This window comes from Carlito syrichta, unplaced genomic scaffold (assembly GCF_000164805.1).
Source record: "Carlito syrichta isolate Samal-C Ts95f unplaced genomic scaffold, Tarsius_syrichta-2.0.1 Scaffold316368, whole genome shotgun sequence".
NCBI lineage: Eukaryota > Metazoa > Chordata > Mammalia > Primates > Tarsiidae > Carlito > Carlito syrichta.
Window position 1 is genome coordinate 687,970 of NW_007260464.1, and position 20,925 is coordinate 708,894.

At 43.7% G+C, this 20,925-nt stretch overlaps 1 protein-coding gene across 1 annotated transcript in view; it reads right to left on the reverse strand.

The window, feature by feature from the left end:
• OC90 (otoconin 90) overlaps positions 1-20,355 on the reverse strand; it is a 40,477-nt gene extending 20,122 nt beyond the window's left edge. The window contains exons 1-7 of the mRNA XM_021707072.1: positions 20,310-20,355; positions 19,599-19,662; positions 17,675-17,833; positions 9,051-9,118; positions 8,355-8,420; positions 6,539-6,595; positions 3,950-4,124 (exon numbers count right to left, since the gene is read on the reverse strand). Coding sequence (XP_021562747.1) covers positions 3,950-4,124; positions 6,539-6,595; positions 8,355-8,420; positions 9,051-9,118; positions 17,675-17,833; positions 19,599-19,662; positions 20,310-20,355 — 635 coding nt within the window. The remainder of the gene's footprint in view (positions 1-3,949; positions 4,125-6,538; positions 6,596-8,354; positions 8,421-9,050; positions 9,119-17,674; positions 17,834-19,598; positions 19,663-20,309) is intronic.
• Positions 20,356-20,925: the final 570 nt, after the last annotated feature.

Genomic DNA, 20,925 nt, shown 5'->3' on the forward strand with positions numbered 1-20,925 from the left:
TAAACTTATAGATTATAGTATAGTGTTAAGTTGATAATATTAATCGTTAAAAATATTAGGAGTCAGTGAACTTGGATTGAACCTAGAGTTAACTCAGGAAAGTTTTTTGTATTAATCAGGGTATAGAGCAAAGAGTATAATATGAATGATTCATTGAACATTATGGAAAACACTTTGAACGATTTGTATTGAAATTGTGCACCTGTGACCTTAATGTAAGCACGGCAGGCATCATGGAATTCGAATTGTTTGCTTGGAAATTGCAGATCTCGTGGTGGTCTTGTGATGCATAGTTTGTAAAGCACGGAACTTGTACGCCCCTAGCAAGTGATTATCACACTGCTGGAGGGTATAGAAAATGGTATATAAGTTGGAAGGAATCCGAATAAAATTTGGCTCCAGTCCTGATCAGACTGTTCCCAGAAGAACTGCCTCCGAGTGGTCTTCTCGCCGTCTCCTGATTCTCTGGTGCGGGTCCTAACCCACCCTTGGTCAGTGCTGGTCACCGACAGACAGTCAGTTTCCAAAGCCTTTCTCTAAAATATTGCCTTTCTTAAGGCAGCAGGTAAGTTGGGCTTGAAGCCAGGAGTACTGTCTCTATACTCTGTTCTTTTTCCGTTGCCTCTGTTTTTGTTTGTTCGTGCCTTTTTTTCTTTGCTTGTTTGTGAATGGTCATCCCCTTGGGATACAACACTTCTGCCTGGAGGCTGATGCAGGAATCAGGCATGGGAGTCTGAGGACAGGGAAGACTAAGGAGGCTGAGATTCCTGAGCAAAGCCTCATCCCCTGGAAGCAGACAAGGCCATGGAGGAAGGGTGGACTGAGTCTGCTGTGGATGGAGAATCTCAGGTCTGGGGTCAGGTAGGACCCCAGTACTGGACCTGGGGTAGAAAGTAAGGTGAAGGACAAGACAGGAGCCAGGGAGACTATGATGGGAACTGCAGGGCAGAGCAGGGCCTGAAATATGCTGTCAAAGGATCTTCTGAGATCAGTCACCTTAACTCTTCCTTCCTCAATAAGAAAAATGAAACTATGACCACTGCTTTTGTTATAGCAGCTAGCTTTGTATCAGCCTCTGCCTTAAGCACTTTACAAATATTAACTAACTTAACTCTCACATGGGTCCTATGCAGCAGGTGCAATTATTATCAAGAGCATTTCCATATGTGGACATAGACACACAGGCTCTGTAACTTGCCCAAGGTCAAGATTGGTCACAGAACAAGCTGACACTGAACATGGGCGGTAAGGTGGCTCTTGCATTGAGGACAGGTCAGTGGAGACTAAGAAGAAGAAAAAATATAGAGAGGCAGCTGATGACCTTGGCCAGCTGCTAAATTTCTCACACTACCTAACTCATAAAAATTTTTTGAATTCAAAAAAATTTCTATAAAGATCTATCATATGGCAGACACTCAGTAAATGCTAGCGATTGTTTTTGAAATCTGGTGTGCAAGTTCAAGGTGGAATCAACATGTCCTCCAGGAGTGTGGAAATCTCCACCCCCATCAGCTGGACTGTGTAAAGGAATTTAAATTGAGTGCAACCTACCATTCTGTCAATCTGGGTATTGTGTTGGAGACAGTGATGAATTACTGCTTTATTTATTTATTGACTTCCATATTTATAAGGTGCTTTAATAATTAAAGGAAGTTGTAAGGGGGGACCCAAGAAGAAAACATGTTCTCAGAAATGGCCCTTGTCCCAGTCTCTCCACTTCTGAATGTCAAGAAGCTTGCTCCAGGAGCTGGTCTGCCCATGAGCCCTCCTATGAGAAATCGTCCCCTTGGTCCAGAGGCTGCTTATACCCTGCCTTGCGGGCTTAAAGTTGGGACATGTTTATTGTTTACTTCCACAGTCCTTATTCTTTGTCAACCCAAGATATAACCCTTTTAAATTAACTTGTTTATTCATTTTTAAACTCTGAAAAGCAGTTAGAAGTTGACCACTTAGTCAATCAGTTAATTTATGGAGCTCCTACTATGTACCAGGTACTATAGTCAGTGCTGGGAGAAACAACATAATACAGACCCTCCATACAGGATGTTGAATGGAGAAAGACAGACCCTTTGTATACACATTCGCCTGTGTAGCAGGTGCAAGAAAGACGAGCACAGGTGTCTGGGAGCACAGAGATTGCCCTGGTGCCCAGGAGTCAAGACGTCTAATGAGAGTGTCCTGGAGTAGAAATGCCCAGGCAGACATGAGCTGTCCAACACATTACAAAGGGGGGTTCTTCCCTTCCTTCTGTGAGTCTGTGTAGATGAAAGCACACACTCCACCACACTGGATTTGGGCACAAGCATAACACCAGTGGGGCGGGACATGGTTCATGGAGTAGAGTTGAAGCCCAGGTTCAAATTCCTACGACTTGCTGCTGTTGTTGTTACTACAGCTACAATTACTGCTGTTATACTAGAACTAAACTACTAAAATAATATTACTAGAGAAATACTACTAAGTTACTACTACTACTATTGCTGCTGCCGCTGTTGATATTATGACTACTATTACTAATACTTCTACAGCTACACTGCTACTGTTACCACTACTTGTTATAGCCCTACTACTGTGGTTACTGTTACTGCTGCTGCTATTACTACGGATACTGCTGCTACCAATCACTAACACCCTTGAATACTTAATAAGTCAGGTAGAGTTCCAGCCATTTTAACTTGAACTCAGTCATTTAATTGAAAACAGTAATTCCATGATTCCATGATGGAGGTATTATTATTATTATCTTTATTTTAAGATGAAGAAATTGAAGCATAAAGAGGTAACATAACTTACCTAAGATCACAGACTAAATAAAGAGCAGAGAATTGGGCTTACTGGATCATGGAGAATATGCCTTAACACTTGAAAAGATAGCACCAAATATCCCTAACTGGTTCAGATTTGAAGTCCTGCTTGTCATATTCTTACTAGCAGTTAATGCTTCTAGATTTAAATTTTTTTATTATTATTTTTTTGAGTCAGGGTCTCACTCCGTCACCCAGGCTAGAATGCAGTGGCATGATCATGACTCACTGCAGCTTTGACTTTCTGGGCTCAGGTAATCCTTCCACCTCAGCCTCCTGAGTAGCTGGGACTAAGGTGTGTGTCACCACAAGCTGATTTTTTAAAAAATCTTTTGTGGAGACAAGGTCTTGCTATGTTGCATAGGCTGGTGTGAAACTCCTGGTCTCAAGCTATTCTCCTGTCTTTGCCTTCCAATGGGGATTGCAGATGTGAGCCATCGTACCTGGCCTAGATTTTAAATTTTACTGCCATTCTGATGGATAAAGGTTGACATCTTATTTTAAATGACATTTCACTTGTATGTAGGGAGGGAGCTTATCTTTATTGGTCACTTATATTTTCCTCTATATTCCCTGCTAGACATTTACCTCTTTAAAGCAGGAATAGTGTGCTCTTTATTTGAAACACAGTGTTCATGTATTATTGGTATTTGGCTCATGTTTGTTGAGAACCGAACAGAAACATACAGAGTTGTGTTACTCCTTTTAGCAAGGACTGCTCCAAATTAAATATAATTCTCAAATGTTATTAAGAGAAGAGTCGCCTAGAGAGTTTATTTAAAATTCAGACTTTTAGTTTCTACCCAAATGTATTCTGAGTCAGCAGGTCTGCGATGGATTTCAGGAATCTGCATTTTAACAAATATCCTGGTGGTTCTGATGGAAGGAGCCAACCTTGAGAAACACTAAAATGAAGTTTTGCATGTTGGACACAACATGGGACCTCGATAAATTCCTAGAACAAGAGCCGGTCACAAATTATACTGTTATGTAGAGATGAGGTGACCAGTCACCCAACGGGTGTGAAGTGGAACTAAGACCTCTTCTGAGTCCCAATTCCAGGGTCTTTTCTCTATTTGTGATCTGTCCAAGGTATCAACCAGCCTCCCATGAGCTCACCTTGCTCACCTATGGACCTTGCTCACCTGTCAGATTCATCCACGGGCTGCCCTTCCATCTCAAATCTGCAGGCACAGCCATAGTCTTCAAAGTCCCGGGGGCAGAGACCAGCCACACACTTCATACCATTCACAAATTGGAGCAGCACAGGGAAATTGGTGAAGACAGCCTGCAGCCAGGTGAAGTGGGAGCCAAGGCAGTCTGTGGGAGGAGGAAGGTAAGGTGGACAGGACCTGGTGAGCACTGAGAAACAGAGTCTAGAAAGGCTCCCTGCACTTTCCACACCTCAGACTGATGGTGTCTCATCAATCTAGTAAGTACCTCATGTGTACTCAGGACTGTTCGAGATAATTCAGAAAAGACAGGTTCTAATCCATGGTCCCTGTTTTTTACCCATCTAACAGCTATTTATCCCTTCTTTCTTAATAACAAAACTGAAAAGTTCTCGCGGAAGGCGAGCCTTCCCCCCAAGTCCTTGGGGATGTTTCATGATCATTCTCAGCTGGTCATAGTAAAAAGTGCGAGTGAAAGCACCTAGTTCACTTTCTGTGTGTAATATGTTGGGAAATGTTTGCTTTGCCTGTTATTCCATAATCCTCCTACTAATGCTGCAAGACAGATGATAATGTGTTGCCTCCATTTCACAGTAAACAACTTACTTTACGTTTCACAGTAAAGAAACGGAAGGTCAGAGACATGCCCAAGGTGTTAACTAGGAATAATGATTTACCCTACAGTAAACAGCAAACAAAATTGTCAAGAAAACAATATTGACAGTTTCTGACTCTAAGCTTTATGCTCATCCTCCTCAGTCTCTGCTTTTCTGATGGGAGGACCCATGAGTTCTGCATGGGGTGACCCTAAACTTCAGAATCTATAAAGAACTCAAATGAATGGACAGGGGAAAAAATAACCCCTTTAAGAAGTGGGCAAAAGACATGAACAGACACTTCTCGAAGGAAGACATACAAGCAGCCAACAGACATATGAAAAAATGTTCAACATCACTAATCATCAGAGGAATGCAAATCAAAACCACAATGAGATACCACCTCGCACCAGTCAGAATGGCTATTATTAAAAAATCAAAAAACAACAGGTATTGGTGAGGTTGCAGAGAACAGGGTATGCTCCAGCGCTGTTGGCAGGAGTGTGAACTAGTTCAAACCCTGTGAGAAGTAGATTGGAGATTTCTCAAAGAACTAAAAATAAATTTACTGTCAACCAAGCAATCCCACTGCTGTGTATAGACCCAAAGGAATACAAATCTGCCAAAAAGACACTTGTACCTGCATGTTTATCGCAGCATTAGCCACCATAACAAAAACATGAAAAAACCTAGGTGCCCGTCAATGATGAACTGGATAAGGAAAATGTGGTACATAAGCATCATCAAACACTACGCAGCCATAAAGAAGAACAGAATCACGTCCTTTGCAGCCACAGGGATGCAACTGGAGACCATCATTTTAAGCGAATAATCACAGAAACAGAAAATGGAAAACCACATGTTCTCACTTATAAGTGGGAGTAAAACACTGAATGCACACAGCCATAAAGATGGGAACAACTGATACTGGGAGCTCCTAAACAGGGTGGGGGTGGGGAGAGAAGGAGCAAGAGTTGAACAATCACCCACTGGGAACCATGTCACTGCCTGGGTGATGGGTCCAGAAGAAGCCCAAACCTCACCATCATGCTGTGTAGCTATGTGACAAACCTCCACATGTACCCCTTGACTCCAAAAAAGTAAAAAGTAAAATGAACAGGATCACAAGATGGAACTTAGGAGTATTAGGAAAAGCCAATGAGGATACCTTCTACCTCGGACTGGTCTAATTTCTTCTCACTTCATTCAGACTTCCTTTCCCAGGTTTTGTTCCCACAAAGTGTAATTAGAAAAATGAAGCAATGATTCCTTGATGATTAAAAAAGTCACTCTAAGGTTTAGGAAGTATATATTTTTGTAAATAGGCCTTTCCATGGAAAAATGTACAGGGGGCCTGTGCCTAGTCGTATATACACTTTAAGTGCAGCCTATGTTCTGGGTTGTCTAATCCATCAGCAGTTCTGAGCGCTCTTCTCAGTCCTATTATAGTCTCATTTTGGGGGTACTTTCAATAATTGATGCTAGGAACCATCACAGTGTCTGGGAGCCACATAATAGATTTGTAACTCATCAATGGAATACTTGACACCCTTTGAGATTCTTAAACTTTATATTTACTAATCAGGGAGGAAAAATAAAACTACTTTGGTGTATGGGACAAAGCTCTGGACTCAGAAGAGAACCCTTCCTTCTAGCTGTGTGGTCCTGGGTCAGCTCCCTTAGGCTCAGCGACCTTACCCGTAAAATGGGGATATCGTTCCCTTCCTAGCAAGTTTGTAGCCAGTACTAGTGAATTTAGGAATATGAAGTCACATGACAGCTCAGTGACTCACTCGGTAATGGAAGGCATCAGTACTCTCATCTGAACCCAGGTCACACTGTTGGGAGTTGGCTGGTGAGACCATGGGACCTCCAAGGGCCGATACCAGGTAATTTCTTAACAGTTCCCATACTTACTCCATGCCCTGACACTTGGTAGATAAAATTAATTTCAGATGTAACTTACCAAAAATTTCGGTCACACTTTCCACATTTTTAAACATCCCATTGAAGAGTGTAATATCTAAGTGAAAGAAAGACAAAAAAAAATAAAGAATCTTGGTTTCTCCCCCTTTCCCTCTTCCTGCCCACCTCTGGGTAAAGGGTGTGTAAAACTTGTCTTCCTTCTCGAAGGGCAGATTTATCCTTGGGCTAATTTTATTGTAATGCAGGTTACCACAGACACCTGACAAAGATAAAATGTGAATTGTGTGACAGGCAACACTGACCAATGGTAAAAGGAACCCCTGGATGGCAAGGTACATCTAAGCTGGGAGGAATTTGAATGAACTGCAAATGCTGGGTAGGAAGTCATTGTCTTGGGTCTTGTTCCATGTGATAACTCTTATAAAGGGCCATGTCTCTACTGTGTGTCCTAGAAATTATACGTATGATGTTGTTGCTAGAGATGCTGATTCCTACAGAGAACAAAGCTTCAAAGCCAGGAATGGTCCTGTGGTGGCATGTCAGTACCACTCCCTTGCACCTGAGCTGTTGTTAGGTCTTTTGGGCTGCTGTGTAGCTCTTGTGGCTACTCTTGTGGCAAAGCAATAGCTGCTGAGACTTGCTGGTATGCTGGGTTTCCTAGCCTTGATCCTTCTAAGTGCCAAGTGTGAGCTGTGAATCAAAATGCATGCTTGAGAACCAACTGTGTTGCACATTGAAGCTGGACTGGATAAAACAAATGTGGTCCATATACACAATGGAATATTTTGCAGCCATAAAGAAGGACAAACATATGGACCTTGCAGCAACTTGGATGGATTTAGAGTCAATCATACTCAGTGATCTATCACAGAAACAAAGAACAGAGTACCATATGTTCTTACTCATAAGCAGAACTTGAACACTTACAACACTAGAAGAAAGCCATTGGCAGTAGTGGGAAACTGTCATGGGAGGGGGCTGGGATTGGCAGTCAAGGGAACTGCCAGGAGAAGGAGGGGCATACCTCATCAACAAGGGTACCTGCATAATCAACGTTTGCAAACCTAACCCTGAATTGTATCCCACATCTTTATAATAAATAAATAAATAAATAAATAAATAAATAAATAAATAAATAAATAAATAAATGTATGCTTGAAGAAGTTCTCCTGGTGGGCATGATGCTTTCCATGGGAGTTATGCCATGTGGAGAGAGTCCACTTGTCATTTGGATCTGAGTGAGACAGATCACTTTGTTTGCATGGGTTCATGCATAAATAATTTGGTTGACCCAACTAACCTCTAAAAGATCAAAGATGAACTCTTGATTCAGGGCTGGTATCACCAGTTAATTCACTCGGCATTACGTTCTTTGGCCATGCCCATAAAATAACCCACTTGAGATATCTGTATAATCTGTCACCAGAAAAACTTTCGCCTCCCCAAGAACTATGGATCCTGCTTTTCTTTTTAACCACCAGAGTAAGCAATATATCATCTGTCCTCTTTGTCTTGCCTTCTAGGAAGCCCAAAGCTGAATTTGAAACTGAGATACAGTCACCATATAACCCTTATGATCAGCCCATTGACTGCCTTTTCCTGATTTCTCTTTTCAGTTGATTTTGGCCTTTTGATGGAAATTTTGAGACTTCATCTTAAGGGAGAGACCAATGGTGGGTCAGACGCCAAGAGAAACTGTTGGGGATATGCTTTTGAGTCTCACTGAAATCACTTTACTTACAAATACCCCACAGGAGTGAGTGCCTCTAGGGTGCATTCAGAAGGAGTCATTTTCTCTGCCAAGATCCTAGATGACTTTCTACCCAGATCTTAAGACAACTTCAAAGAATCCTTACTGATATTGTTTGAGAGTCCTGGAGGCAGCTCCCGTGGAAGTTGTGGGGTGTCCAGAGCATGGCTCCCTATAAATAAGGAAGAGAAGCAGGGTTAAGGCAAACACTGCCACTACCCACTCACTGAGCTAAAGCCAGGAGGCGACAGGAAGACAATGGGTATGCATGCAAATTCAATTGCATGCACATGTTTCTAGAACCTGTTATGTGCCAGATCTATGTGGTAGCTCCTGAAGAAAATAAAAGGGATGTTGGGATAGCCTTGGTGTTTGACATTGGCCATCTTTAACCTTGGCATTCAGCTGGGGCTGGACAGATTTGGGGACTTATTTTGAAGTTGTCTTTACATATGAAGCATTCTGTTTTATTTAGATTGCATGTTTGCTCTGACATTTCTTGAGATAAAGCACTAGTGGAAAGAAGTGAAAACATGAAAAAGACCCCTAACTCAAGGAGTTTGTAACTGAGAACAAACAAGGGTTCTCCCAGACCATCAGCATCAGAATCATTTGAAATATGGGCTCTGTAAACTTTCTGATCTCTGTGCTCTCACTCAATTCTGATCCAGTCAGTCCGGAGTGAAACTCTGAAGTAAGCATTTTTAGTGAGTTCCCCAGCTAGTTTTGAAGCTGTTGGTCTAGAAACCTCAACTTAAAAAATATGCTTAGGGAGATAATGATGATTGTGTGGGAGACCTACACTGGTAGCCAAAAACTACCACCACTTTCACCCAGCACTTCATCATGATGGGGGTGTGAGAATTTAACCTGGGTCAGTGAGGAGAAATGGATGAAAGTTAGAATCCCAGTTTGGCCACAGTCTTGCTCCCTAAAGACTCAGGGCTCATGGATCTATGCTCATATTTTTCTTTCCCCAGAGATAAAAAGTTTGGAGGTAGTCGGAAACTGTCCAAAGAGTTTTGTCTTCTTCATCAAGTAGGCAGTTATTTAGTCAGTCCAGTCAATTTGACACTATTTGAAACTCCATTAATCTGAAAGTCACAAAAAGTCTTCACAGAAGTATGTTAGATTAAATCTGTTCAGGAAGATGCCACCAGGTGATGCCTTGCTTGGCTTAGAGCAGGTTTCTTAGCCTCATGCTATTGACATTTGGGGTTGGAAATTTTTCGGTTGTAGGGGATTGTCCTGTGCATTGTAGGCAGTTTCCCTAGTCTCTGTCCACTAGATACCAGTAGGAATCCTCCATCCTTACAACCATACACACACACCAATGGTGCTGGGTGAGGATGTGTGTGTGTGTGTGTGTGTGTGTGTGTGTGTGTGTGTGTGTGTGATATCACCACCAGTTGAGAACCATCAACTTAGAGAGAAGGAATCCGGACAGAGAGGAGAGATCCTCACTGATACAATGACTGTCTGGACATTATCTTTTGTTATTCCTTCAACTAATTTTCAGAAGCGGCCACTTTTTATTTTCTTCTGATAAAATTCCAGAAAACCTTGCAGAGGGAGTCAGTGGGGCTGGCTGTTTCCTTCCTAGTAGAGACAATGCCACTGATGAGGGGAATAAGGATGGTGGAAGCAGTGATGCTTATTGCTGCCAGCCCTAAGATTGGCACTGTCAATATCCCTGGAAAGTCCTTTAAACTTCAATCACTGTCATATTGCCTCCGCTACTATTTTTTAATATATATTTTAAGTCCACTTACTTCTTTTTTTCCTTTGCTAAAAGATAGTTTAATTTCCTTTCACATTGTAAAAAGGTCTGTTTCATCTGGGAGGTCTAGTGATGCTAAACTTGTATGCACATAAGAACATGGTCTCAAAATATACAAAGCTAAATTGGAGAGAATTAAAAAGGGAAAAGTTCAACTCTGTCAGTGGGAGATTTTTAAAAAAATAAGCCACCTCACTTTAAAATCAGGTAAGTATATTTACCTTTAAAGCAATATATTTTAAAATACATTTACTTTAAAAGAAAAAGATATCTTTTACTTATAAATGGAAAACCAATGTAAATTGCTGATTGGAACAAATAGATATAAATTGCAAAAATTTGAAAAATAAAAATTAGAAAGTGGTCATGTATGCATTATCCACTATCATCCATGTCCCCTGCTATGGTTTGAATGTATGTGTTCCTCCAAAATTTGTATCTTAGAACTTAAACTTCAAGGTGACTGTATTAGAAGATGGTGATTAGATTATGAGAGCTTTCCCTTTACACGTGGGATTAATGCCCTTATGAAAGGGCTAGAGGGAGCTAGTTAGGCCCTTTTACCCTTCTTCCATGTGAGGACACAGTATTTGTCCCTTCTTCCGTGTGAGGACATGGCACGTGTCCTCTTTGCCATGGAGGATGAAGAAGAAGCCCTTCACCAGACACTGGATCATTTGGTGCTTTGATCTTAGACTTCCTCATTCCCCAGAGTTGTGAAAAATAAATTTATGTTCTTTATAAATTACCCATTTTGTGGTATTTTGTTACATCACCATGGACAGACTAAGACATACCCCCATCAATCCACACGTTGTTTCACATAATCACTCAATGCCTCATGACATAGACGCACACACAGCTAGCCTCATTTTATAGATGAGAAGATGAGTCAGATATAGAATTTTGTTCTTGGTCACAAAACCAAAAAGTTACCAAGCTGGAATGTGAAATCACATTTGTTGGGCTCCAAATCCCGTTCTTTATCCTCTGTGTCATAATACCTAGAAGTGCCAAAGTTTCACAGGAGGAGCATCTCATTAGCTTTGAAATAATTGGGACAATGTCCTTGAACTAGTCTCAAGAGTGGGCAGGGGTTGGACAGAAGTTAGATACATGAGTGAAGGACATCTCTTAAGAGGTAGAACTGAGGAAATAAAGCTGGAAGCAGGGACTAGTGTGAGAGCTTCAGGGAACAGCATGGCCAAATAAGAGATAACAGTGGGAGCACGAGATTGGGAGTCAAAAATCCCAGATACCAACTCCCAGACTGCTTTCAGTTCTATCCTGCAGTTTTCTCATTGTTAGAGTGGGGACTGGATAAGATTATCTTTAAATATCTTTAATACCTGATTTTTTTTTCCTTCAGTGTGAAGACAAATGCAGACTGTTGAGATCTTCCACAAGCCTGAAATTTTGCAAGTTATAATATGGGTGTTGAGTTATTTTATGCTTGGAAACATCTTGCCAAGTACATACAATTGTCTTCATTTTACAGAGGATCAAAGTGAGGCTCAAAGAAGACAGGTAACTTCCCTAAAGTCTCACAGCCAGCATGTCAGACAGTGTTGCCTCTAACCTAGTCCTCTGACTCCTTCCAGTGTCTATGTCTACCCCCTGCAGACTCCCAGAATTCTCTGGAAAAGAGGTGGCTGCAGTAAGTTCTGTGCATATCCTTGGACACTTGCTTAGAGGCAGGATGTATCCCAGGTTCCAAGAAAAGGCTGGTGTCACTAAGAAGGACTGAGGACATGTGGGGTTTTAGACAGTCACCCACCCCTGGCAAGTGAAACTTCATGGCAGGTGCATTCCTGCAACTCCATCTTCACTGTGCCTACTTAGAATCTACTACAGTTTCCCTTAGTGAGGCCTTCAGGGTTCACATCATCCACCTCTCCCCTTTGTAGTCTCCTCCCCCTTTGCCAGTCTGCCCTCCCCACTCCCGCCACTGCCAATGGCTTCCAGGTCCTTAGGCTTGCACTCCTGTTGCCTCCTTTGCCTGGAGAGCTCCATAGTGATCCAGGCAGGTGGGGCTTGCTATTTTCATTCTGCCCAACAGAAAACCAAGGTGTTGAGGGTTTGGTGACTTGTAGGATGACACAGTGGTAGAGGCAAGGTTTTAAGTCAGGCTTGTTAGACTCAAAAGCCCTTATGGTCTGGTCATGTTTCATGTGAATTTGAATCGTGTAGAGATGAAATAGTTTCGTATAAAACACTAATGACACATCGATTTACACACACAGTTTGAAATAATACACATCAGCATTTTAAAGATGGCAGCTGAAGAAGTGGTAAAATCTGGGACATTTCTGCTACTTCACAAGTCTACGCCAGCAGGTAAATGCTCACCAAGTAGTTAGGCTTGAGCTCATACTGAAAAAAAGTAACCTTCAACCCATAACTTTGGTTTTTTTTGTTTTGTTTTGGTATTTTTTGAGTTGGAGTCTCACTCTGTCGCCCAGACTGGAGTGCAGTGGCCGCTCCCGGCCACCGCAGCTTCGACCTGCTGGGCTCTGGCGATCCTTCCGCCTCAGCCTTCCAAGTAGCTGGAACTACAGTTATGCGCTACCACGCCCGGCTGATTTTTTGATTTATTGTAGAGATGAGGTCTCGCTGTCCAGGTGGGTCTCGAACCCGCGGGCTCAGGCAATCCACTCACCTCAGCCTCCCAAAGGTGCAGGATTACAGGCTGAGCCACCGAGCCCGGCTCAACCCATAACCTTGAAATGGAAGTGATCAAGAAAATTATGAGGGTTAAAAATATGGAAAAGACCGTCAACTCCCAGATATCCCAGGTTATTCATTGAGGAGGGAGCACTTTTCAAAATACTGTCAACCTGCTGAGAGAACAGAAAAGGTGCTTTAAAGCAGGAGCACCCCTTTACATCTGGGAAGAACAGAAAAGCAGGCCAGTGTCACGACTGTAGGATCAACACCCATTTCCACTCCCTGACGTGCTTCTAAACAATTGTTATGGATTCAAACACCCTGAGACATCTCCCTCAATTCTGCCCTTATACACAGTGAAAACAAGAAGGATGCAAGTTTTGAATTGCATAAGATCCTCAGGCGGGTTATACTTGATGTTTTCCCAGCCTCATCACTAGGTAAGGCTGCCTCCCCAAGAGCCTTGAATACTCATCCAGAAACTGGAGGTTTCCAGAGAGTCACAGGAGGTTTGGAGCAATATCAGCCAAACTTAGGCTGGAAAGAGCTAGCAGCATTCACACAAAAATGAATTGCAAAGATCGGAAGATTAACATCAGCAGGAGTGCTACAGGCACTCAGATGTTATGTCAGTCATTCGTTACTATTATTATTATTATTAACAATGTCTCCATTGACTGTCCCCTTTCTCCTCTGCAGTAATAGATGAATTGCACTGCTTGGACCTGGCCACCATCATCAACCTCGTCATTCTCACCATGGAATTATCTCAGGGACACAAACATCTGTAGCAGGTGGGAGATCGGGCTCCCAACCTACATGTCCTGCGGGTGCCTCACAGCTGTGAGGCCAGGTCCTATCCAGGGGCTGGGTATCCCCAAGCCTACTGTGGACAGACCTTTGGGGAGATGGACTGTGGACTCCTGTGGACTGTGCCCCGGTCATCCCAGGTGGTGAAGTTTTCTGAGCTCTGGTCCTCACTCCCTGCGGCCTGGGCAGGGGCAGCCTCTGTACACCTCCGTGTTCTCGCCTGTAAAATGGGAGGGATTGGAGACTGACGAGTCACCCCGGGCCTTTCCAGATCAAAGGACCAGGACTTGAGTCTCTCTGTCCTTGGTGACATCAATGGGTGCTGATAGAAGGATAGCCAAGGCACAGAGTGTGGTTAAGGGGTATTGAGAGAACTTCAAGAGTCATGGTAGGACCAGGAGTTTTTCAGGCAGAAAATATGGTGGAGAGGCAAAGGCCAAAACATAATGGGGTGAAACAGTGCACTGTATCTGGGAGAATTGCAGTGGGTTAGCATAGTTGGGTGCATGCCCTGTCTTGGCCTCTACAGTCCATCCATCCTGAGTTGACACCTGGGTACTTTCCCAACCTAAAAACTTAAACAATGTATGCTGAGTGGATTAAATAAAACCATGGAGACCAACTTGAGGTGGCTGAGAAGGAGGTATAGAACTCAGGGATACTTAGTATAACTGACTGTACATATCTTTGGGTTCTGCATCCATGGATTCACCCAATTGCAGATCAAAAATATTTGGGGGAAAAATGGATAATTGTTTCTATATTGAACATGTCCAGACTTTTGTTTCTTGTCATTATTCCCTAAACAACACAAAACAACAACTACTTTATGCAAGTATTATGCCGTTGTGTATAAGAAAATCAAACATCTGCAAATTATGGTATCCTCAGAGGGTCCTGGAACCAATACGGAGGGAACAACGATGCTTGTTCAGGACAGAGAAAATTGAGGTTCAACTTAAGCAAGACGGTGAACCCAAATTTCTCCAGGGAAAGGATGTTAATATAAACATGTAGTGGACCCAGCTCTGGGAAATAATAGGGAGAGCCAGAGAGACTCAGATTATAGCAAGAGGGGCAGTTGTGACTCAGCCTCTGGGCTTGAGAAAGGAGTCTCACAATTCAAATTTTCAAAAATTTTGGAAATCTGACTTTTTGGGTAAACTCTCCCAATTTTACACTCTTGACTCAAATTTAAAATTAAGTATTATACAAATGAAACAGAACAGGTCTTTAGGCTGGCTTCAGTTTGAGGGTAAAAGGAAAGTACGTTGCCTTGAGTGTGTGTAGAGTGGTCTGGGGAGCCCTGCACTCCATCCAGGCCTGAGGGGCCGGGTTGTGAGCTGACCTCATGTCTCTCAGGGTCCAGTGCCAGCCCTATATCCCCTCTGTCAGGCTCTCAGAGGAAACTTCCTCCTGCCTGAGAACTACAGGCTTTGAGGAGAATGTGGTTTCCAAAACTCAGACTTTCAGACCGGGAAGGAGACTCACACCTTGAGTTTCATTTGAACCCTTATCACCGAGCTCACATAATTACTCTGGCACAATTTACACTTGGCATCATTGCCTTGGAAGCTAATCAACACAACAATCAACAGCTAAGAAGACCAGCTGCCCGCTTAAGCTTAAGCAGCCACCATGAAATATTGCCTGTTCCTTGATAATCACCGCACTGGTATTCCTCTGTGTGACCGATAATTGAAATGTCTGTTCTGGAGGGTGGGAGATGATCTTATTACTGGTAGGTATTAACGAAGTGTGCTTGTTCCCCTGTACTCCTACTTAATTTCAAGATATTGACGCCCACATATTCCCATGAGCAACTAAAAAGCCACTCTGGATGTTAAGCTGCTATATCCCAGAAGACTGAATCAGCTCGCTCACAAAGTTCACCAGTGTGGTGGGGGGAAAGAGCTGGGCAGTCAGAGGCAACATAAGGACAGCATTCACTAGAATGACGCTGACTGACTCAGTAAATGTGTCATACCAGGCGGGAAGGTTCTAGGAACAGAGTTAGTCTCGGGCTCGGCATGTGTCTCCTTGTCTGATCCCCAGTTCTGCGAGGCACGTGTCATTACCATTTCATAGACAATGAAACGGAGACTCATGGAGGAAGCTCTAACTTCTGTCCTGGTCTATAAGGCTGTCATTGATCTGGCTCCCACTGCCTTGGCCGAATCAGCCCCTCCCTTGAACTTGACACTCCTGAGGTGCTGAAAAGTGTATGGTTTTCTGGATACTAAGAGACTCCTTGCCATCCTGCCTGTGCTTCTGCTGTGTCCTGGGCCTGGCTCAGTCACCCTGTGCCCACTGCCTTTGGATGCCTGACTGTTGCTGACATAGTATGGCTTCACTCAAAGTTCAAGAAGCCATACCTGACCCCGAACTTGGACTAGATTAGGGATGCTACCCCTGCGCTAGCATAATGTTGTGACTGTCCTTCTCTCATTTAACTTGTCACCCACGTTGCCATGATTCGTGCATGTAGCTGTTTCCCCCACTAAACTAGGGACCTACTGAAGGTAAGAACTATGATATATGTACTGCATATATAGTAGAGGTATATAAATATGCGTATCTATTATATATGTATACACGGGGGTACCAAAAAATATATACACATTTTAAGATATATTGTCTATGTATTACTTTTCAAAGTTAATGGGAATTATAATAGCAATAAGTAGTATGATTTTCACTCCAAAGATGGCGTTAAGCAAATGAATGCTAGCATCGCCATGTGACAGGCAGGACAGTCAAAGAAAATGGCAAAAGCATGGTCATCAATTGAGGTGGGCAAGGACCTTTTTCTCTTTTTTTGTGAGCTGGAGTCTCCCTCTGTCATCCAAGCTGGAATGCAATAGCAAAATCATAGCCACTGCAACCTTGATCTGCTGGGTTCAGGTGATCCTTCTGCCTCAGCCTTCCAAGTAGCTGGAACTACAGTCATGCACCATCATGCCTGACTTATTTACTTATTTATTTATTGTAGAGACAAGGTCTTGCCATGTTGCTCAACCTGGTCTTTTTTTTTTCTTCTTGAGTTGGAGTCTCACTCTGTCACCCAGACTGGAGTGCAGTGGCAGCTCCCAGTCACCGCAGCCTCGACCTGCTGGGCTCCAGCGATCCTTCCGCCTCAACCTTCCAAGTAGCCAGAACTACAGGCATGCGCTACCACGCCCGGCTAATTTTTGATTTATTGTGGAGATGAGGTCTCGCCAAGTTGCCCAGGCGGGTCTTGAACCTGCGGGCTCAGGCAATTCACTCACCTCAGCCTCCCAAAGCGTGGGATTACAGGCTGAGCCACCGAGCCCGGCTTCAGCCTGGTCTTGAACCCCTGAGCCCAGGCAATCCTCTCATCTCCACCTCATTTTGAAGTCATATTTGAAATTTGAGTACATTGTGGAAGTACAATGGCAATGGAGGCGTGAGTACACAAGAGAATCTCCAATATTCCTAACACTCACATGCATTTGTGTAAGTTTGAGGTGTGTGATGTGCACCAGGAAAGATTTGGGTGGATTCACACAGCAACAAATCCTGCAGGAGTTCACCATCATCAGTAGTGTCTGGACGCTGATGGTAATCACATTAAGCACCTCTTGTCATTGCAGAAATCAAATGTGATGGGTATATACTGAGTATTACAATTTTAATAGTTTTTTTTTCCTTTCTTAAAATGTGTATACTTTTTTTGGCACCCTCTGTGTAATAGATGTAACATATCTGTATGAGAGAGATCACAAGTTCAATTGAGATCTGTTTAATAAAGGACTGAACATACAGTAGTTGAACTACATGATCAAATGGAAAGTGAGTGATGGCTTTCTAGAATCATGGAATCCTAGTCTGGTCAACTTCAAGCAAACTTAGAAGACACCCTCCTTAGATAGTGGCATGTTAAGGTCCCTTAGTGATTTGGGTTTCACAGTATTTGGCATTCTACCCAGAAGATCAACCAGGAATGCATGAAGTCTACCTTTTTGTGCCTCTTCCTTCCCAGAAGTTCTAGAAAGAAAGGAACCCACAGGAGGTGACGGGAAGATGACTGTGTGATGGGAATTATGGGATAAATTCCAGGACAAAACTCTGGGATAAAGGGGCATATGCAGTAGGTAGGAGGTCCGCGGGATCTCTCTTTCCTCACACAAATTGGACTGCCAGCCCACCGGCGAGTCCTGCCCTTGGAAGTCATGAGCTGGCTATGAGGGAAGGGAACGGAAGGGGAGCCCCTGTCCCTGGCTGCGTTGAGGAAGCTCACCTGGAGGCTGCTTTCAGGCCTGCAGCTGGAAATACCTGGAGAGAACTTGCCATGTGCCAAGAGCTTCCTAGTGGTCAACACAAGCAAAGCATCATCTTGCATCAGTCCAGATTGCCACTTAGGCAGCCCCGAGAAGGCCCCTCACAGAACTCCAGATATGGGAGGCATAAGTGACCAAGGACCCATGGCTATGCCCAGGCGTCCAAGGCAGGGTTTGCACAGAGGCTTTGTCCCCACCCCCCCATGGCTGCTTCCAGCCAATGACCCAGAGCAGGCAGGTTCATGACGGTGGGTTGGGAGACGCAGGACTCCTCTGACCAGTCCCTCTTGGTTGGCCTTTCCAGACTTCCCTTGGACCCAGCGGCAGTCTAGGACACATACACCTCTTCTCTGACTGTCTCTCCTTTATTTGCAGAACTGTCCGAGGGTCTCCCAGTCTTTCCTGTTTGCAGCCTCACCTTTGTCCCTCCCCACCAACAGATGTTTCCTCTAATGACATCTTTGCACACTTGATCAACTTGGCATCTGTTTCTAGGAAGACTGAGACTCACACACTAGTCCTTCTTCTTTGAGGCAGAAGCCTGGATAACAGAACTTTCCTGCTGCAGTGTCTGGACCCAGAATTGGTGAATTTGTAGGGCAAACAGTCTTATCTTGGTGGTGGTCACACACTCACCCCTACAAAATTGGGGCTGCAGATACAGCAATTGTCAATTCGTATGTAAACGTATATGATTGCACTTGAACTTTCTATGACTATAACTTTTTGAATGCTAGGTGTTTGTGTTTGAGAATAAATCTCTCAGGACATACCAAAAATGTTTGTAATATTTTATAATCATGGAGCTATTATTATCATTTTTATTATCACTATGCAGTAGAAAACTAATAAAAGAGAAAAAAGAAATAAAGCAAGAAAAACAAAGAGAAAAATGTTTAATTATTTCAATTTTATAGAAAAATTAAAAAAATTAAAGACACATGGAAAAGGATGTTGAAGAAGCTGTTTTGACCCAAAGGAGAGTTTTTTCTAAAGAGGAAAATCTTAGTTACAGAAGAAAAAAATCTTCAAAACCTGGGAAAATGGGTTTTGATAAGTAAGATCTCATTTAAAAGAAAAAAATTGAGAGGGAAGTGAAGAACTTTAGAATATTTCACATTTTTTTAATCCAAAAATGAGGTAAGTCAATATCATAGCTGGAATCTGATCAAGTTGAGTTGAGATCTGGGTAAAACTGCTCTGGCAATGGAGTCTCAAATTCTGACATTGAGTCAAGTTCTCACTCTTGTCACTCAGGCTGGAATGCAATGACACGATCATAACTCACCTCAGCCTCAACCTCCTATGCTTAGGCTACCCTCCCACCTCAGCCTCCAGAGTAGCTGGGACTACAAGCTCTACCATGCCCAGCTAATTTTTTTTTATTTTTTCTAAAGATGAAGTCTTGCTGTGTTGCCTAGGCTGGTCTCAAACTTCTGCTCCAGCAGTCCTCCTGCTGCGGCCTCCCAAAGTGCTGGGATTATAGGCCTGAACCACCATGCCTGGCTGACGAATATTTTAATCAGGAAAAAATATATACAAAGGAAGTAAAGAAGCAACAGAGGCCCAGCAACAAGTGGTTGATCCAACCTGTCTTGAAGGAAAGGGCTGGGACGACATTTGGGGGGATCTGGGTCTGAAGGAGAGATTTTGAGTCTTATGACAAATGGTCGTTCTGTAATTTTCAACTTACAAATTTCTGGGTCACCTGTAAACTCTTGTGTTGTTCACGAATCTGGGTCATGGTGGAGGCAGGTTATCACAGAGTTTGTGTGAGTTCACAGAGCCTCACCATATCATGGCTGCTTGGAAGGAAATCTCAGAGAGGGGAGGGTTAGTGTAAGTCCAGGTTTTACCTGCATATGAGGAGAGAAGGAAATCAGTGCTCAGATATAAAGAGCCGTCAATGCCAGAGACTTGAGAGCTATATAATTATGCAAGCAAGAGACAAAACAGGGAATGGGCCAGAAGCCTCTGCATCCTAGCCAAGACTCCAGATGAAGCTGAAATTACCATCCCAGGGCACCCAGGGTCTTGCTGAGATGCCTTTGGGTTTTGGTGGGATGGGACTCACTTCAGAGTATGGAGATGGCAGTGTTTGCCCACTAATACCAGGCACACCTGAAAGGGAAAGGGAGTACTGCTTACGCCAAGAAGGCCAACCTGCTCCAAGGAGGTCAGCACAACAGGAGCAGCAGCCCATGGCCAAAAAAGAACAGGGATGCGCTCTTGGGTGAAGAGAGGCTATGGTTGGCCTCCTCACTTTTCGCTGCACTCTCTCCCTCCCCACACTTTCATGGACCGTACGGAGTGCTCAAAGATATCAACTGAATTTAACCTATAGTGTATCTGCATGTCTGATCTCCATCACTCAGCAGAGTGATGAAGTATTAATAAGCAAAAAAGTACTAATAAGCAAATCAGATGAAAGTGGACAGCGCCTCCCGGTGTTCACAGTCAGGAGTTATGTGCTAAATTGTAGGGTGTGGCGTACAGGACTCACCGACACAGGGGACCATCAGCACACTTAGCAACAGAGATGCGATCATGGCGGCAGAGTAGAGGCGGGGACACAGGCAGCAATGGGAGCAGACTCCTGGGAGACAAGCCAGTAGAATGTGATGAGGATGTTTTCAGAAAGCCCATGAGAGCTCGTAGGCGCTCTCCCCCTCCTTAGCCCCAGAAGGCAAGTAGCCCTACAGGGTTTCTGTCCCAGCTTTGCCACTGAAGCATGGCATTAGGGAAATCATGTTCTCTTTTTGAGACTCAGTTTACCCATCTGTGAAATGGGAGTGCAACAGTGAGCTCCTTGAAGGCACAGTTGTGGTCTCATTAATTTACTCATTAGCCGGGCTCGGTGGCTCCGCCGGTAATCCCAGCACTTTGGGAGGCTAAGGTGAGTGGATTGCCTGAGCCCGTGGGTTCGAGACCCGCCTGGGCAACTTGGCGAGACCTCATCTCTACAATAAATCAAAAAATTAGCGGGGTGTGGTAGTGCGCGCCTGTAGCTCCAGTTACTTGGAAGGCTGAGGCGGAAGGATCGCCGGAGCCCAGCAGGTCGAGGCTGCGGTGGCCGGGAGCGGCCACTGCACTCCAGTCTGGGCGACGGAGTGAGACTC